The sequence below is a fragment of the Zonotrichia albicollis genome, chromosome 13 (assembly GCF_047830755.1).
Source record: "Zonotrichia albicollis isolate bZonAlb1 chromosome 13, bZonAlb1.hap1, whole genome shotgun sequence".
In the NCBI taxonomy this organism is placed as follows: Eukaryota; Metazoa; Chordata; class Aves; order Passeriformes; family Passerellidae; genus Zonotrichia; species Zonotrichia albicollis.
The window spans coordinates 1,239,913-1,256,123 of NC_133831.1; the positions used below are offsets into that span (position 1 = coordinate 1,239,913).

The following is a 16,211-nucleotide window of genomic DNA, read 5'->3' on the forward strand; positions in this document are numbered from 1 at the left end:
CCACGGCCAGTCCGTTTGCGTGACTTTATTGGAGTGCGACACAAAGGGGGTGACAGAGAGGCCCTGGGCGGGCAGGGACAGCCCGGCTCAGTCCCAGTCGCCGTCGCCCTCGGGATTGTCCTCGCGGGGCGGCTCCTGGAACTGGATGTTGGCCAGCATGTCCCGCATGGCCGCCATCAGCCGGTTCACCCCCTGGTTGAGGTCCTGCGCCGCCCCGGCCTCGTCGTCCCCGTCGTGCCGCACGTCCCCCTGCGAGAGCAGCACCGTGGTGGCAGGGACAGGGACAGGGACAGTGCAGGGCCAAACCAGCAGCAGGCTGCTGCCAGCAGTGGCTCCTGGAGCAGGAACACCATGGGGGAACGGTGCACCCAAATCCCAGCCTGCACTCACCTGCAAGTTAAAATTTGGCAACAGCGAGCGGAAGAACAGGGATAAAGTGCTTTCATTGGAGGGATGGCTCGTCCTGGAAGACACAAGTGGCACCATGGTGAAGGTACAGCTCAGTTTGTGACTCCTCACTGGGATGTGGGTGGTGCTGGGAGAACCATGGTGCAGCTGGAACCAGCCCTGAGGGAGGGAACTGGGGAGTTCCAATGGGACTCTGAATCCAGGCAACTCTGAGAAGCAACTCTTAGCAAACCAGTCACTAAGAGCACAACCAAGGCCAGGCTGGAAGGGGCTTGGAGCAGCCTGGTCTACTGGGAAGTGTCCCTGCCCATAGCAGGGGGTAGAATGAGATGAGCTTTAAGGTCTTTTGAACCCAAACCATTCCAGGATTCCATGATCCTGCCAGCTCTACTCTGAGTGGACTGGTGTGGAACACACACACGGCACCACCCCAACACCAGGACTGGCTGTATTTACATTTCCATTTACCCCCAGCCCTCCCAGTCAGCCATGACTTGGGTTTTCCCTGGCTTTTGCCCTATGGCTGGGAATGGCCAGTGCTGACCACCATGGGAAGCAGCAGGACCAGTCCAGCCTGTAGCTCTGCCTGCCTGGAGCACCACAGCTCTTCCTCTGCCATGGGGGAGATGCCAGCCCTGAGTGCCCAGCCTGGCCTGGGGCTGAGGGCATGCAGGGAACACGGCTGGCTGTGCCAGGGCAGGAGCTGGTACCTTTCTGGGCGGGTGTAGGAAACAATGGAATCCAAAGGAGGGAGAGGGTCAAACCCCATCACTGGCTGGGAGGTCACCTCCTGCAGGAAGAAAGGAAGAATGAAAGAGAAAGGAATGGATGAAGGAGAAAGGAAGGGATGAAGAGAAAGGAAGGAATGAAGGCTGCATCCAGCAGCAGCAAACATGGGCACCCACAGAAGCTGTGAGTGACAGGGGTTAGGATGGGCCCAGCAGGGACACAGATGCCACCACAGCCTCTGTGGCCCATCAGGCCCTCACCAGGGGCAGGGCTGCCGTGGCCTCCTTCATCTCCGAGAGGATGATGTGCCGGTAGATGTTCCTGGGAGCGCTCTGGTACCGGATCTTCCTCCTGAGACAGGGAGGGGACAGAGCAGTGAGCCTGAGCAGGCACATTCCCATTTCTGCTGCTCCAGGCGCAGTGTCAGCAGCTTCCCTGCCTCTGGGGGACAAGGCCATATTGGATGGAGCTGGCTTAGAGGGAGCCAAGGGGGTGGGAGCTGCTGAGCTCTGGAGAAAGAGCAGAGAGCTCAGGAATGAGCAGATTGACCTTGGTTTAGGACACCTGACAGCTCTCTCCTGTTTCTCAGCACTAGGAAGTGTTCCTAAGCTCTCACCTGCCCTGTGTGGCTATCCCTGCCCTTCCAGGCCACCCCTCCACCCTCTCCAGGATGTCTGCAGGGTACAGGTGACAGCCAGGCCTGGGGAAGGCAGTGCAGGATATGCAGTGCAGGTTCAGCTCCACATTCCCATTTGTGGAAAGCACGGAAGAGCCACTGCCTCCTGGTGCCATGCTGTGACCTTGGCATCAGAGCAGCAGCTGTGGGGCTCTGAGCCCTGTCCCAGACACTGGAACTGCTGCTGCCCAGCCAGACCCTCTGTCCCCCTCTGTCCCTGGCACAGGAACCCTGCCCTCTCTGTGCTCACTTGTGCTCGGCCTCCTGCACCAGCGCGTCCCGGGCGTCCACCATGCGCAGAACCTCGTGGACGTGGGGCTCCAGCCAGGCCATGACAGCCGGGTCCTTCCACAGGGCGTGTGTCCTGCCCACGTACAGGGACGTCAGCTGGTTCAGGGCGGGCGACTGGCTGTGGGACAGGGCTGTTACTCACGGCACCCTCCTCCTCCTCCTGCTCCTCACGGGACGGCCAGGGCTCAGCTCTGCGCTGCCCTTTGGCGTGGGAACATCAGAGGCAGGCTCCTGCCTGGACACTGCCATCCACCTCCACCAGAACTTCTGCCTCCATCTATTTTTAGGCTAAGTAGAGCCATGAAATGAGGGAATGCTGCCCTGGCCTGAGGGAGAGCCTTCGCACGCTGAGGAAGACCACGTGTCTAGGAAGGCAGACTGGTTGGAGACAGCCTGCCCTGGGAGGACACACGCGTCACCTCCCTCCCTGCACACACCAACAGGCTCTGGGCTGAACTCCTGACCCGTCCACCTTGAGCTGAGGTGGGTCTGTCAGCCCCATCCAGAGGCCATTATGGAAATCCATTATCAAAAGGATTATCAAATGAGGCATTACCAAATGAGCCTGCTCAGGGAACCCAAACAAGCTCTGCATTAGCTGTCTGAGCATGCAAGATCCCCGCCGCCGGCAAAATCGATCCCTTCCCCTCGCTGAGAACATCTCCAGGCCTTACCTGATCTGGGCATTCAGCCCAAAGAAGGGGTGGGAGGCGACCCTGGCATCGGGCTGCACGCTGCAGTGATCCAACAGCGGCATCAGAACTGCAACACAAAGGCAGAGAACTCGTCTGGCAAGGGGCAGTGTGGGGTGGGGTCACCCTCTGGGGCACCAACAAGGACACAAGGAGGGGGTGAGGACACTGCTGGTCCCTGTGCTCTCAAGGGCATTATTTCAGTCACCCCAACAAACAGCCTAAAAGATGTTTCCAGCCCCCACAACCTGAATCTCTGTTGGAGAGCTGGTTCTTCCTGCTGCACACACCCTCCCCTGGGCCTGAGGGCTGTGTGCTCCTTTCATGGACACCAGCACCCACAGGATGAAAGGGAGAGTGATGGGCACCCATGGGGAGAGCACATCCCAAACAGAGCTGTGCCTCGGAGGGAGAGCCAAGGAGACTGGCTTGTCCTTGCTCTGGGCAGCCCTGAGGAGGTGAGACATCTCCCTGCTCCAACATTCCAGCTCTCACCCTCCCCCAGCCTGCTCACCCCTGACCACTGTGCTGGAGGAGCATCAGCTGCTCTGGGGAGGGTGGGCAGAATCATGGAACCACACAACTGAGAGGCTGGAAAAGCCTCCAGGATCACTGATCCCAAGCATTCCCACAGCACTGCCAAGACCACCCCAGACCAATGTCCTCGGGTGCCATGTCACAGTCCCTGCAGGACCGGGGACTCCACCACTGCCCTGGGCAGCTGTGCCAGGGCTGGGTAACACTTCTGGGGAAGGAATTGTTCCAAATACCAAACTGAGGCTGTTCCCTCTTTTTCTGTCCCTGTTCCCTGGCTGCCCCTGCTGTCAGGGAGTTGTGCAGGTCCAGGACTCCCTGAGCCTCCTTTTCTCCAGGCTGAGCTCCCCCAGCAGTCTCAGCTGCTCCTGATGCTCCAGCCCCTTCTGCAGCTCTGTTCCCTTTCCCAGACAGGCTCCAGCCCCTCGGTGTCTGTGCTGGGGTGAGGAGCCCAGAGCTGCTCTCTCCCCACCCCACTGGGCACAGGCACTGCCGTTCTGCCCGATGCTTCCGCTGTGACTCAGGGCTGCCTCCCCAAAGGCCCCTGGCAAATTCCTGCCGGGAATGCAGCCCTGCCTGCCGGGAACGCGGCCCCGGCTGTCCCAGGAGGACAGTGACAAAGCCCTGGCCCAGGATGGCCTCACCAGAGGGGACAGACTCACCGCTTGGGAACATGATGAGCGCGAGCTGGATGAGCCGGGCCGCTCGCTCCCGGGCCTGGCCCCGCTCCAGCTCCGGGCGCTCTTCCTGCTGGCTCAGGAGGAAATAGGCCAGTGGCACCGAGAAGGCAAAATTGGGCAGCTGGGACAGATTCCGGTGACTCTGCAGGATCAGGGACACAGAGGGACCGAGAAGTGATGCTGACAGCAGAGCTGGCTGTGCGGGGCTAAGTGAGCTCCCAGCCGCTGGCTCCGTGCCCCCACAGCTGAGTGAGCAATTCTGAGCTCTCACAACTATCTGCAGGACCCAAGGGTTACAGGAACCAGCAGCCCAGCCTTTATGGATCATTCCAATGCTGCTGGGCTGGCAGCTGGGCTGTGAGATCCCCTGCAAAGGGCTCACCTGGTGGGGAGCAGCCCAGGCAGCCATGCCCTCACCGGCTGGCCACTCACCTCCCACTCCTGGAAGAGGCGGGTCAGGAAGGAATATTCCCGGGCCCGCAGGGACAGGAAGTCGATCAGCAGCAGCACACAGAGAGGGTCATCCTCAGGATCAAGGCTTGGGAGCAGGGGGAGAGAACAAGCTCAGTGTCACAACAGCCGAGAGAGCTGCCCTGGTTTCTGAGCCAAACAGCCTCTCCCAGTGACATCCAGTGACTCAGCAAGTGGAGAGAACAGGAACACATCCTGCACGGCCAGCAGGATGACAGAGTGGTGCTCTGTGTCCCTACAGAGGGGACAGTCCCCTGCCACCAGCCAGGACAATCAGTGGCCACAAACTGAGTGGGCTGAAGGCACTGCCACACTTTGCTGTGCTGAGCTCCCAAGCTCAGTCTGGCACTCACAGGACAGCCAGGGCCCCTCCTCACCCATCACCTCTCCACGGGCACCAGCACAGATCCATGCAACTCTAAGGGGTGGGAATGAGCCCATACCAAGCCCAGGAGCAGCAGAACCTGTCTGGGGTGACTGTTCCCCCCAAAGCCAGCCACTCCACCCTCAGTGGAGGCACCCACCTCAGGATGAGCTTGCAGAACTCCAGGGCAGTGCGGGGACAGCCCCTCTTCTCCAGGAACATCAGGTGCTTGAAGAGAGCCAGGAAAAAAGCCCTGCATGGGAACACCAGCAGGACTTAGAGGCCAGATGTGGAAAGAAGCATTTTGTGCCACTCAAAATAGGGAACACGGTCATCAAGAGCTCCACACCCCCAAGCATCACATTGTGGTGTGGCATGGAGTGCCACAGACCCCGCCATGCTCCCATCTCTTGTTTCTGTTATCTTTTTTGTGCAAGAATGGGGACAGAAAACTCACAACCTGCTCTGGAGACTGGGACCAATGCAAGCACATCCCCCAAGCCCACATCCTGCCCTGTCCCAGGGGTGTGGGGACAGGGACACAGAGTGGGGAGGCCCAACACCTGAACTGGTGATACAGGTCACTGATGGCACAAAGTATGTCAGCCAGAGGGGCAGAAATGTGAGCACCCTCCAGGTACAGCAGTTTGGGAGAGATGGCTTGGGTCAGCTGACTGGAAAATTCCCAGAATAAAGTCACCTTTCCCAGCAGCTGCAGTGCTGGAGTTACATAAAGATCCGGGCTGGGAGGAGTGTGAGTGCTGGGGGTGATGGCTGGAAGCACACAGCAAGGATTTCTGTGACCATTTTGGGCTGAGGGGTCCTAATGGCATGAGGAGGACATGACAGGGAGGGACAGTTCCTACTGCAGCAGGGAATCCCTTGGGAAAATGGATGCTTTGTGCAGAAGCTTCCATGCACGAGCTGCCTGTGCTCCAGCACCATCCCAGGAGCCCCCAGCAGACAGGGACACTCAGGGGTGTCCCTGGGTGAGCAGCAGTGTGAATTTTGGTGGCTGTGGCCAAAGGGGCTCCAGCTGAGCCCCCCTGGTGCCCAGCCCTGCTCACCTGTTCTCTGGGCGCCGGTAGTCCAGCCTGCAGGTGCCGCTGGTGAGGCTGAACACGGGGTGGAAGGCGCACTCCAGGCTGTACAGCGCCCGCTCTGGGGACAGCGAGGGCAGTGTCAGGGACAGGACAGGGACACCAGCCCAGCACAGCACTGCCCAGCACTCCCTTCAGCCCCAAAGAGAGGACACCAGCTCGTGCCCAGCCCAGCCGGGCACAAAGACACATGTGCTCCTCACCTGACGCTTACCTATGAGATCCCGGGCCATCTCCTGGTCCTCCTGCATGCGGCACACGTCGCTGAGCTGCAGCAGGGAGTCCACGTGGTAGGGGTTCATCTGGAGCAGCAGCTGCACAAGAGCACGGCAGACACTCTGTGTCACCAGCAGGGATTTGGTCACTGACCCAGGGACCTGCCAGCAGCCAGCTGTGTGACACACAATGCCAAGAGCTCCCTAATCCCACCCTGCCACATCCACCCCCGAGCTGGAAGGGCACAGGGAGCTCTGTCCCCACCACGTGCAGGATGGGAGCCCTCAAAGGCAGCCTCCCCTGGGCAGCTCCCTCCCAGCTTTTCCAGCAGAGCCCATGCCAGGCCTTTGCTCATCTTCTCTGTCCTCCTCCAGATGTCTCCCAGCTCCTCCACTTCCTTGGAAAGGAGACAACGAGATGCAGGCACTGTTACAGGTTTGGGGTTTTTCATCTATCCCTCAACAGTTCTGAGCATTTGATCAGGTTTTGCATTCTCTGGAAATTGAGAGGACATTTGGACACATCTATTACAAATCCAGGAATCAGCAGTAGTAATGGATAATAATAATAATAAATAAATATCTACTTCCAGGCTTCAGAAGAGAAGTTTAATCTAAAAACTCTCTCAATTCACTAATTATATTATAAATAAGCTTTTCTCAAGTACCTAAAACCTCAGTTCAGTAAAAAAATACTGAAGCTACAAATCTTCTCACAGTTTAGTTTGGGGATTTTTTTTCCTCCTAAAACTGAAAAACTAAAGGTTCCAAAGCTCCAAAAGTTTCCATCTGCAGGGTGGGGACCAGTGGGACCACCAACAGCACAAAGACTGGATGTTCCAGGCTGGCCCAGCCCTTGCCTGATGCTTAACCTCTTCCTTAAGGGGCAAAACTCTTAAGCTCCTTCCCAGTCCACTTTTGGGGGGACATGGAGCTCTGTGATGGGAAAAAGCCAAGAAAAGGTCACCAAGGGTGACCTTTGAACCTACCAGCAATTGCAGAAAAATCACTCACTGAACAAAAAGCTCCCCAAAAGTGATGTTTTATGTGCTGCAACCACAGCAGCAAGACAGAGCTGGGCTCCAGCAATGCCAGGACTGTGGTGACCATGGACAAACTGTCTGGAACTGCCAAACCCATCTGTTAGATCTTACCCTTGGCAGAAAAGAGGAAGACTTCAAGCTGTACAAATGTCCTCAAATACAGCCCGACCCCCTAAGAGGGTCAGAGCATCCAGATTAAAACACCATGGAAAGCCTCTCCTGTGTGGGGGACTGAGCTTGAGCTGTCCTTGGGACACTCACTGCTGCACAGGAATTACTTTGGCTCACTTAATCCAAATCCCTCAATCCAGGCAGAACTGCTGAGCTGGAGAGAGCCCCACGGCCCTGAGCCGAGGGTGGGAAAGCAGAAGGAAGTAAACTTTATTTAGCAGACAATGGGCTCTTTAAAGAACATCTCCAGGGCATGTATCCCAGCTCATGTGGCCAGACCTTTCAGAGAAACATCCCTCAGTTATGGTTTAGTTGGGTGCAGAGCAATTTTACTGTTGCTTATCACTCCAAACTATAAATGTTACCATACAGCTTAATGAGCTCGGACACGCATGAAGGACTCCCCACACAAAAGGCTGTTTTGCTGAAATACCAAGAAAAGACACATTTTTCATCCTTGCAGGAGTTTATAAATAGCACAGCTGTTAGTTTGGATTGCCAGCTCACCATGGGTTTATACAATATTCCTCCTTTCCCAGCTAGGAGCTGAGACAAGGGGGCTTTGTTCCCCCCCTTGCAGCCAAAGGGACAGTTCCTGTGGGCTCCTCTCTCAGAAGGTGACCTGGCACGTGCTTGGCACAGCCACCAAGGCTCAGCCACCAGCCCTCCTCTGCACCAAGGAGGTCACTGCTCAACCAGGTGACAGCCCAGCTCAGCACTCAGTGCTGCCTCACCCCACACAGAGGGACACGGGGATCTGCTCTCCAAACAAGTCCTAACAGCCCAAACAAGCCTGGAAATAAAGAATCCAAGGCTCTGCAGAGGGACCTGGACAGGATGGATCAAGGGGATGAGGCCACAGGGATGAAGGACAATGTGGTGGCATGCTGGGTCCTGCTTGTGGGTCACACCAACCCCGTGAATGAAACAGGCTGAGGGAAAGTGGCTGGGAAAGGACCTGGGGTGCATGAACAGGATGCCAGGTGGGCACCTGGCCTGTGTCAGCCAGGTGTGGCCACAGCACCAGGGCAGTGCCAATCCCCTGTGGGACACTTCCAGCCCTGGGGTCAGTTCTGGGCCCCTCATCCCAACACAAACATCGGGGGGATGGAGCATGTCCAGGGAAGGGCAATGGAGCTGGAAAAGGGTCTGGAGCAGCAGAAACAGCAGAGGGAGCTGGGGGGGCTCAGCCTGGAGAAAAGGAGGCTCAGGGGAACCTTCTGGCTCTGGATAACTCCTGACAGGAGGGGACAGCCAGTGGGGACAGGCTTTGCTGAACAGGGGAACAGGGACAGGACAAGAGGGAACAGCTTCAAGCTGTGGCAGAGGAGATTCAGGTTGAATATTTGGAACAATTCCCTCCCCAGAAGTGCTGTCCAGCCCTGCCCCAGCCTGCCGAGAGCAGGGGTGAATTCCCCATCCTTGGAGGGGCTTAAAAGCCGTGTAGATGTGGCACCTGGGGACATGGGCTGGGGTGGCCTTGGCAGTGCTGGGGGAACAGCTGGCTCAGAGCCTTTCCAACCCAAACGATCCCACTGGAATGCAGCAGCCCAGCCTCCCAGGGAAAGGGGCTGCAGGAGCACAGGAGGGAAGAGCAGGACCAAGGCAACGTACCACAATGTTGTTGGGGTCCATGGACTCCACGGCGTCCAGGAACTTGAACTGCACCTGCTGGTACTCACGGTGGTGCTCGAAGGTGAAGTGCTGCACCCCCCTCCGCGTGTCCAGCAGCTGCATGCTGATACCTGCAGGGAGCAGGGGACACCTGGGTACCCCAGAGACCCTCCTCTGCTCTCCCACACCATCACCGGGCCCACAGACACACGTGGTTTTGGAAACTCCCAGAGAATTTCACTCAAACCCACCCAAAAAGCCCAGGCTGCTCATTCTCCCCAGGGATACTTCTCACTGTCCACCAATTCTGCTGCTAAGATGGGAGCACCCACGTCCTGCTACCTCCAAAAGAAGGGGAAACAAACCCAAATCTTAAGGTACAACTCCACAGAGCTCTCTGTTGAGGCAGAAGGTGTATTCCACCAGCTGAAGAGCAGGTTCCTCTTAGATCGCATGCCCTGAGCAGCACCCATGTCACACGGGCAGGGGGCTAAGGGGGCAGCAGGCAGCCCCAAAGAGGGCAGCAGGCAGCCCCAAAGAGGGCAGCAGGCAGAGTACAGCAGGCAGCCCCAAAGAGGCAGCAGGCAGCCCCAAGGCCTCACCTGTCTTGCTGTAGCGTGGCCAGGTGTTCTTGGGAGCTGTGAGCCACATGCTGCGCACGTACTGCCGCTGCCGCTGCCTGGGCCTGGGGAGGGAACACACAGCTCACAGCTCCTCTGCACTGACAGCAGGAGAGTGAAACCATGTTAAAGGGAAAAATGAGGTCCTATTTCATCCCCACAGAGAGTTACACAGAGCTGTGCCCAGAGCTCAACGTTTGCCTCCAAGACACAGCACACACCTGTGCTCAGGCTTTGCCTTGTGTGCACCATCCAGGCCAGCCAGTGCCTGCAGCAGCTCCAGAGCTCCTCTCCCTGTTCTTACCCCTGCCAAACCCTCAGCTGCCTCTGTGCAGCTCCCCAGGTCCAATGAGGAGAGCCCCACATCCCTCTGACTCATCTCTCTTCCCAGCAGGGCCTTCAAATGTCCACTGGGTTAGTTTAAGCTGTACTCAAAAACGCAGAATTTATTGGCTGAGGAGCAATTCAGGATCAAGGCTACTCTGAGGGAGCCACACCTCCTCAGAAAGGGATCACAGACTATCCTGAGGGGGAAAAGACCCACACAGATTATTAAATCCAACTCCTGGCCCTGCACAGGACAATCCCAAGGAACTGCAGTTTCCTCCTCAAGTACCAAATGCTCCTCCAGAGTCTCTCCCTCCTTCAGCTCAGACCATTCTTGGTTTTCCAAGCGATTTTGTGGATGACAGTGAGCACAGAGCAGTGGATAAATGCAGAGACATCACACCCAGGGGGAAACAGGCTCCCAGGGCCCCTGGATACAAGGGGCATGAGATGCTGAAAGTATTCAGGATTCATTTTCTGCCCAGAGGCTCTGGAACTGCAACAAGGGATGAATGGTGGAGAAACACACAAAATCTATGTGCCTGCACTCTGTGAACTTGAGTGAGAGGAAGGACTTTCAAGGTGGTTTGGAAATAAATGAGGGGAAAGGAGCAAAAGAAAAAGCAAATGCCAGTGAAAGCCTGGAGAAGTCTTTCCCCACCTTGCACGTATCACAGAAAATATTCCTCTGCCCCAATAAGCAACTATTAAATGAGTAACACACTCTGAGCCTGGGATTACCTGCCCAGGTGTGGCACTGGGGACTCCATGAGCCCTGCCAAGGGCAGGATAGACACACCTCCTCAGATTTGGAAAAGGTTTAACACCAAATTCTGGACTAACCTCTGGTCCCCGAGCACAGCACGAGCCCCAAAGTATCTCTTCAACTCATTCTCTGGATTCAAGTTTCTGAGAAGGTGGAAAGAAGAAAGAAAAGCTGCATCAGTTAAAAAGTGCCACACTCAAGTCTCTCCATCAACACCTAGCACCCCAAAGTGTCTCTGGAAAACCCCCAAACTGTCACACACTCCCCACTGATCAGACACAGCGTGGAGAAAGGAGACTGAAACCGCCAGCACTGGTAGGGAAAGCCCTGCTCCATGGACAGGCTTCCTTCCTGCCCTGCTGCAGAGCTGGGGAGTTCTGCTGCTGCCCTCTCCAGGGCAGCTGGAGCCTTGGCTGGGATGTTCCTGGGAGCACAAGTGAATCCCATGGCCAAGCTCTACACACCAGGGCTACTGGCACCTCTGCAGAGGTTCTGAGGCTGGAAGGTCCCTCTGGAGACTAACCTGGTCCTGCCACCTCTGCAAGCAGGCCTGGCAGCAGGGAATCCCCATCACAACCAAACACAGCTCCCAGAGGAGCAGAGATGTGCACAACCATCCCAACCCTTTCAATCATGGTGTGGAGCTCCTGGCCAGGTCACACTGGGAGGGTCCCAGCTCTGTTCCTCAGGGAGCAGCTGTCCCTCAGAGCAGGCAGGGCTGGCAGAGAGGCAGCAGTACCTGTGCCCCACAGCTGTCCCTCAGAGCAGGGAGGCAGCAGTACCTGTGCCCCACAGCTGTCCCTCAGAGCAGCAGGGAGGCAGCAGTACCTGTGCCCACAGCTGTCCCCTAGAGCAGCAGGGAGGCAGCAGTACCTGTGCCCACAGCTGTCCCTCAGAGCAGCAGGGAGGCAGCAGTACCTGTGCCCCACAGCTGTCCCTCAGAGCAGGGAGGCAGCAGTACCTGTGCCCCACAGCTGTCCCTCAGAGCAGCAGGGAGGCAGCAGTACCTGTGCCCACAGCTGTCCCCTAGAGCAGCAGGGAGGCAGCAGTACCTGTGCCCACAGCTGTCCCTCAGAGCAGCAGGGAGGCAGCAGTACCTGTGCCCACAGCTGTCCCTCAGAGCAGCAGGGAGGCAGCAGTACCTGTGCCCACAGCTGTCCCTCAGAGCAGCAGGGAGGCAGCAGTACCTGTGCCCCACAGCTGTCCCTCAGAGCAGCAGGGAGGCAGCAGTACCTGTGCCCACAGCTGTCCCCTAGAGCAGGAGGGAGGCAGCAGTACCTGTGCCCCACAGCTGTCCCTCAGAGCAGCAGGGAGGCAGCAGTACCTGTGCCCCACAGCTGTTTTCTAGAGCAGCAGGGAGGCAGCAGTACCTGTGCCCACAGCTGTCCCTCAGAGCAGGCAGGGCTGGCAGGGAGGCAGCAGTACCTGTGCTCCACGTAGAGCAGGGGCCGGCTGTCGGTGCTGACCCCACCCTGGCTCTGCGGGGCCAGCCGGGGGTCCTCGATCCTCTCCAGAAGGCTCTCGATGTCCTCCAGGTCGTTGTCCTCCTTCAGAAAGGCAAAGCCAAGGCCTCTGTCACAGGCTGAGTCACAGCAGCCTGCAGGTCACCCTGCACACATCACACCCAGCTGCCTCCCTGGGTCAGGGGCTGTGGCTCCTCAGAGAACCCAGAGTGGTTTAGGTTGGAAGGGACCCTAAAGCTCATTTCATTTCATATCCCATGGCAGGGACACCTTCCCTGTCCCAGGCTGCTCCAAGCCCTGTCCAGCCTGGCCTTGGGCACTGCCAGGGATCCATGGGCAGCCCCAGCTGCTCTGGGCACCTGTGCCAGGGCATCATCACTCTCCTCACAGGGAAGAATTTCCCTCCAATATCCCATCTAACCCTGCCCTCTGATAGTGGGAAGACATTTCCCCTTGTCCTGACACTCCAGGCCCTTGTCCAAAGACATTTAAACATTTAAATAACCAGCCTTCACCCTCTACTGTCCATGGAAACACCAAGTTACTGCTGTGAGCCTCATGACAAGGTCTCAAACACCCACATGACTTTAATCCAAGTCTCCCATTCTCCATTTTCCAACCACCCCAGGAATCCATCCAGCTGCTCACATCCAACAGTTATACAACATTTGAACCCTGATTTCTCTCCATTTTCCCCCAACAAACAACAAGTGACACATTTCTTATGTGCCTGTTTCACATCCTCCTCATGATGACCCATGGGTGGAACACAGAATTCCATTCAGGACACCCAAACAGCACTGCCAGGCTGCCTTTTCAAGCTAAATTTAGCCCCTGTGTGTGGAGTGTACACAGGAAAGGGATAATGTGCCCTGCATGGAAGTGCTGAACAGAGGCTGTATTTATTATCCCTCACTGGTCTGGGTGTCCCCCCAGCCTGCAGCTGGCACATATCCCCTGCTGCTCAGTATTGCTGGATTGGGAAAGGAAACAGCTCTCCAAGAGGGTTCTCCACCTCAGAAACTCACCCTGAGTGGCATTCCCAGGGAGGAGGGATCAGCATCTCTGCTGCCATGGCTTAGCCCTTCACTCCAGAATCTGGTGGCTCAGGATGCTGACCAAGGACTCTCCCTGAACTGAACAGGGAGGTTGGACTCCACCATCTGGGAGCTCTTTTCCAACCTTAAGGATTCTGTAGTTCTGCGCACATGTCAGACCCAAACCTCAGCAGGAAACCAGCTCCCACCTGACCCTCACTCCTACTGAATGAAGGAGACTTTAATCCATCTGTTGGGGTTCCCAACACTGGTCTCCCTACCCATGGCAGGGGATGGAATGATAAGAAATTTAAGGTCCCTTCCAATCTAAAGCATTCCAGGATTCCATGACCCTAAAGAGGCTTCTTTAACTTTAAATTTTGAAATTGCTTTTTTTGCCTTGACTCTCTCCTACAGTCCCCTCAGAATTCCCACTGTGAGGAACCAGCCTGGCCCCTGACTCAGAGCACACACACAGACATACCACAGTCTCTCCTGCTGAATTTTTCTTGGTTTTCCTTTTCTTTTTTTTCTTCCGTGGCTTGTTACTCGTTGCCAGCTGCAAAGACAAAGGGAAGCGCTGTCAGCATTCCCAGGGGTGCCAGCTCCATGGGAAGAAGAGCATTTCCCACAGGGATCAGCACACTGAGGGTCCTTAAATGAAACCAAAATTCACCTTTTAGTGTTTGTTAGCAGGTGGAAATCAAGACACATGGAGAAAATGGAGGAAGGCACCAAAGATTCACAAAGGGTTAAGCCTCAGCTGACTTTCACATCAATATTTGAGGCTATCAAATCAGGAGAGAAACAGTTTTAGCTGTGCCAGGTGTGGAGGAAATGCTTCAGCCTCTCTCAGTGCCCAGGATAAGCTGCATTTCTGCTTTTCCAGGGTGCAGGACAGTTCCCAATTTCAGTCCCACTTCCACAGAAACCAACACCTGACAAAGGTCCCAGTGCCAGAGTTCCTCTCCTCACAGATGCAGCTGCTCCAGCTCAGGGTGCTGGGGGCACTCCCTAACCTGCCTGGCACAGCTGGCAAGCACATTTCCAGGGTCTAGCAGGTAACTCAGCAAGGGACCACAGCATCATGGAATGGTTTGGGGTGGAAGTGACCTCAAAGTTTATCCAGTTTTTATTCCCTGTCTAAGCAGGGACACCTTCCACTACATGAGGCTGCTCCAAGCCCTGTCCTGGCTCTAGCCAGGAGCAGCAGCTGCCTGCCCAGGGCTGCCATGTCCTACCTGGAGCTCTGGGAGCAGCCACAGGTGTGTCCTGCAGTGCTGGCACAGCCGACTCACCAGGTCAGGACCCCTGGAGCCACTGCTCACACAGGGACACAGTGCCCAGAGCACCCACAGCCCCTGGGCTGGCAGAGGCACAGCTGGAATGCACACAGAGAGTGGACTTTGCTCCCCTACCACCCAAACCAGGGACACAAACCCCAAATGCACAGCAAACAAGTGAGACCAGGGGCCAACCCCCTTTGCTGGTGAGATCTGGGCAGGCCTTGCCATGGGAAATTGTTAATTAAATGCCCCTTTCCTTACAGAATCCTGCAAGGAGACACTTCTGGGCTGATACAGACCACAGGAGGAATCCTGACATCCAATGACAACAAATCACTATGGGCAAGAAGGGATTCAGTATTCACCTGACACTGCCTGAATTCCTCACATCCCCTGCTCCAAAACAAATGCCTCCTGAGACCACTCCTCCCTGGCTGACCTCAGTGCTCACATGGACACAGCACAGCCTTCCTGGGTGCCTCCTCCCTCTCTGCAGCTGGAGAACCCCTCTGGGTCCCCACACAAACCCAGCCCCCAGCACCAGCGTGCCCACCCTCCCCAGGGGTGAGTCCCTGGCAGCAGTTACCGTTCTGTCCGGCTGCTCAGCCTCCTGGCCCTCTCTCTCTCCATCCCCGTGTGTCTCTGAAGGTGTCACAGCCCTGTCCTGGCTCCTGTCCCTGCTGCCCTCAGGGCTCCCTCCTGCCGGGTCCTGCTCGCTCAGCCGCTCCTCTCCGGCCGCCGCCTCATCCTCCGACTCCTCAGCTGGGATCTGCAAACACACGGATGAGCTGCAGGGAAAGCATTCCCCAGGGATCTGCTCCAGCCCACCTCCTGCACACAGATGGAGGTTCAGGCCCCCCTCATGTCACCCAGGGGCTGCCCGGCCAGTGCCACACACATGGAGGGGAGCAGGAGCGGCCCAAGGACCCAGCAGGGCCCATCTGACATCCAGCACTGGGGTCCTGCAGTGCTGGGAAGGTGGCAGGGATGTTCCTAAAAACATTTGCACCAGTCCAGCTCTGAGAGCATCCAAACCCAGCCCTCCCAGGCCTCTCTCCCGTTTCCTCCCAGTTCAGCCTCAGTTGCTGCCCCCCACCCTTGCTACCCATCACCCAGACTGATCACTGCCACCCCAACCACTGACCCCAAACACTGTCACACACACTGCCACCCCTGCCACCCCCACTGTGAGCCCCCCTCAGCCACTGTCCCCCTGTTCCCCCCAGTGACCCCCAAAGCCCGTCAGCCTCTGCCCTCGGGTCACTGTCACTCCAACCATCCCCACTGACTGTCACCTCAGCTGTCCCCAGGTAAGTGTGTCCCCAGCAATGTCCCCGACTGCGCACCCAGCTGTCACCCCAGTCACTGCCCCCCAGTTATCCCCCAGTCACTGTCCCCCAGTCACCGCCATCCCGGTCCCTGTCCCCCCAGCTGTCCCCACCCGCTGCACCCCGGGCTTTGCCCCCCCTCACCAGCTCGAAGCGGTTGCTGACGGCGGCGCGGGGCGGCCCGCGGGGCCGGTTCCCGGGGGCTGGCGGCGGTCCCCCTTCCCGGGCGCGCTCCGGGCCGGGGTCGATGCCGAGGCCGAGCTCGCCCAGCCCCGGCCCCTCCTGGCCCCGCTGCTCCCCCCGCAGCCGCCTCAGGGCCCGGCGCGACATCGCCCCCGCCCGCTGCGCGCCTGCGCCCGCACTGCGCCTGCGCGCCCGCCCCGCGCCGGGCCCGCC

At 57.5% G+C, this 16,211-nt stretch overlaps 1 protein-coding gene across 1 annotated transcript; it reads right to left on the reverse strand.

Annotated features, from left to right (window-relative positions):
- Positions 1–10: 10 nt before the first annotated feature.
- Positions 11–16,192, reverse strand: TCF25 (TCF25 ribosome quality control complex subunit). Its single transcript, XM_074550688.1, has 18 exons — positions 15,960–16,192; positions 15,074–15,256; positions 13,686–13,760; positions 12,127–12,248; positions 10,779–10,844; positions 9,591–9,673; positions 8,989–9,119; positions 6,160–6,259; positions 5,913–6,006; positions 5,006–5,098; positions 4,443–4,548; positions 3,993–4,152; positions 2,779–2,866; positions 2,064–2,222; positions 1,398–1,488; positions 1,119–1,198; positions 391–463; positions 11–249 (listed from the first exon to the last, which is right to left on the reverse strand). The coding sequence occupies exons 1-18, from the start codon at positions 16,143–16,145 to the stop codon at positions 88–90; spliced, it is 2,052 nt and encodes a 683-aa protein (XP_074406789.1). The 5' UTR covers positions 16,146–16,192; the 3' UTR covers positions 11–87.
- Positions 16,193–16,211: the final 19 nt, after the last annotated feature.

What these genes read in the sequence shown, in the direction of transcription:
- TCF25 (XM_074550688.1), bottom strand. Translation starts at nt 16,145, where the DNA reads ATGTCGCGCCGGGCCCTGAGGCGGCTGCGGGGGGAGCAGCGGGGCCAG. An exon ending in TGGACCCCAACAACATTGTG is followed by an intron (nt 6,260 to 8,988) that starts GTACGTTGCCTT and finishes GCTCTTGTGCAG; the next exon opens with CTGCTGCTCCAGATGAACCC. An exon ending in TCCTACACCCGCCCAGAAAG is followed by an intron (nt 464 to 1,118) that starts GTACCAGCTCCT and finishes TGTGTCTTCCAG; the next exon opens with GACGAGCCATCCCTCCAATG.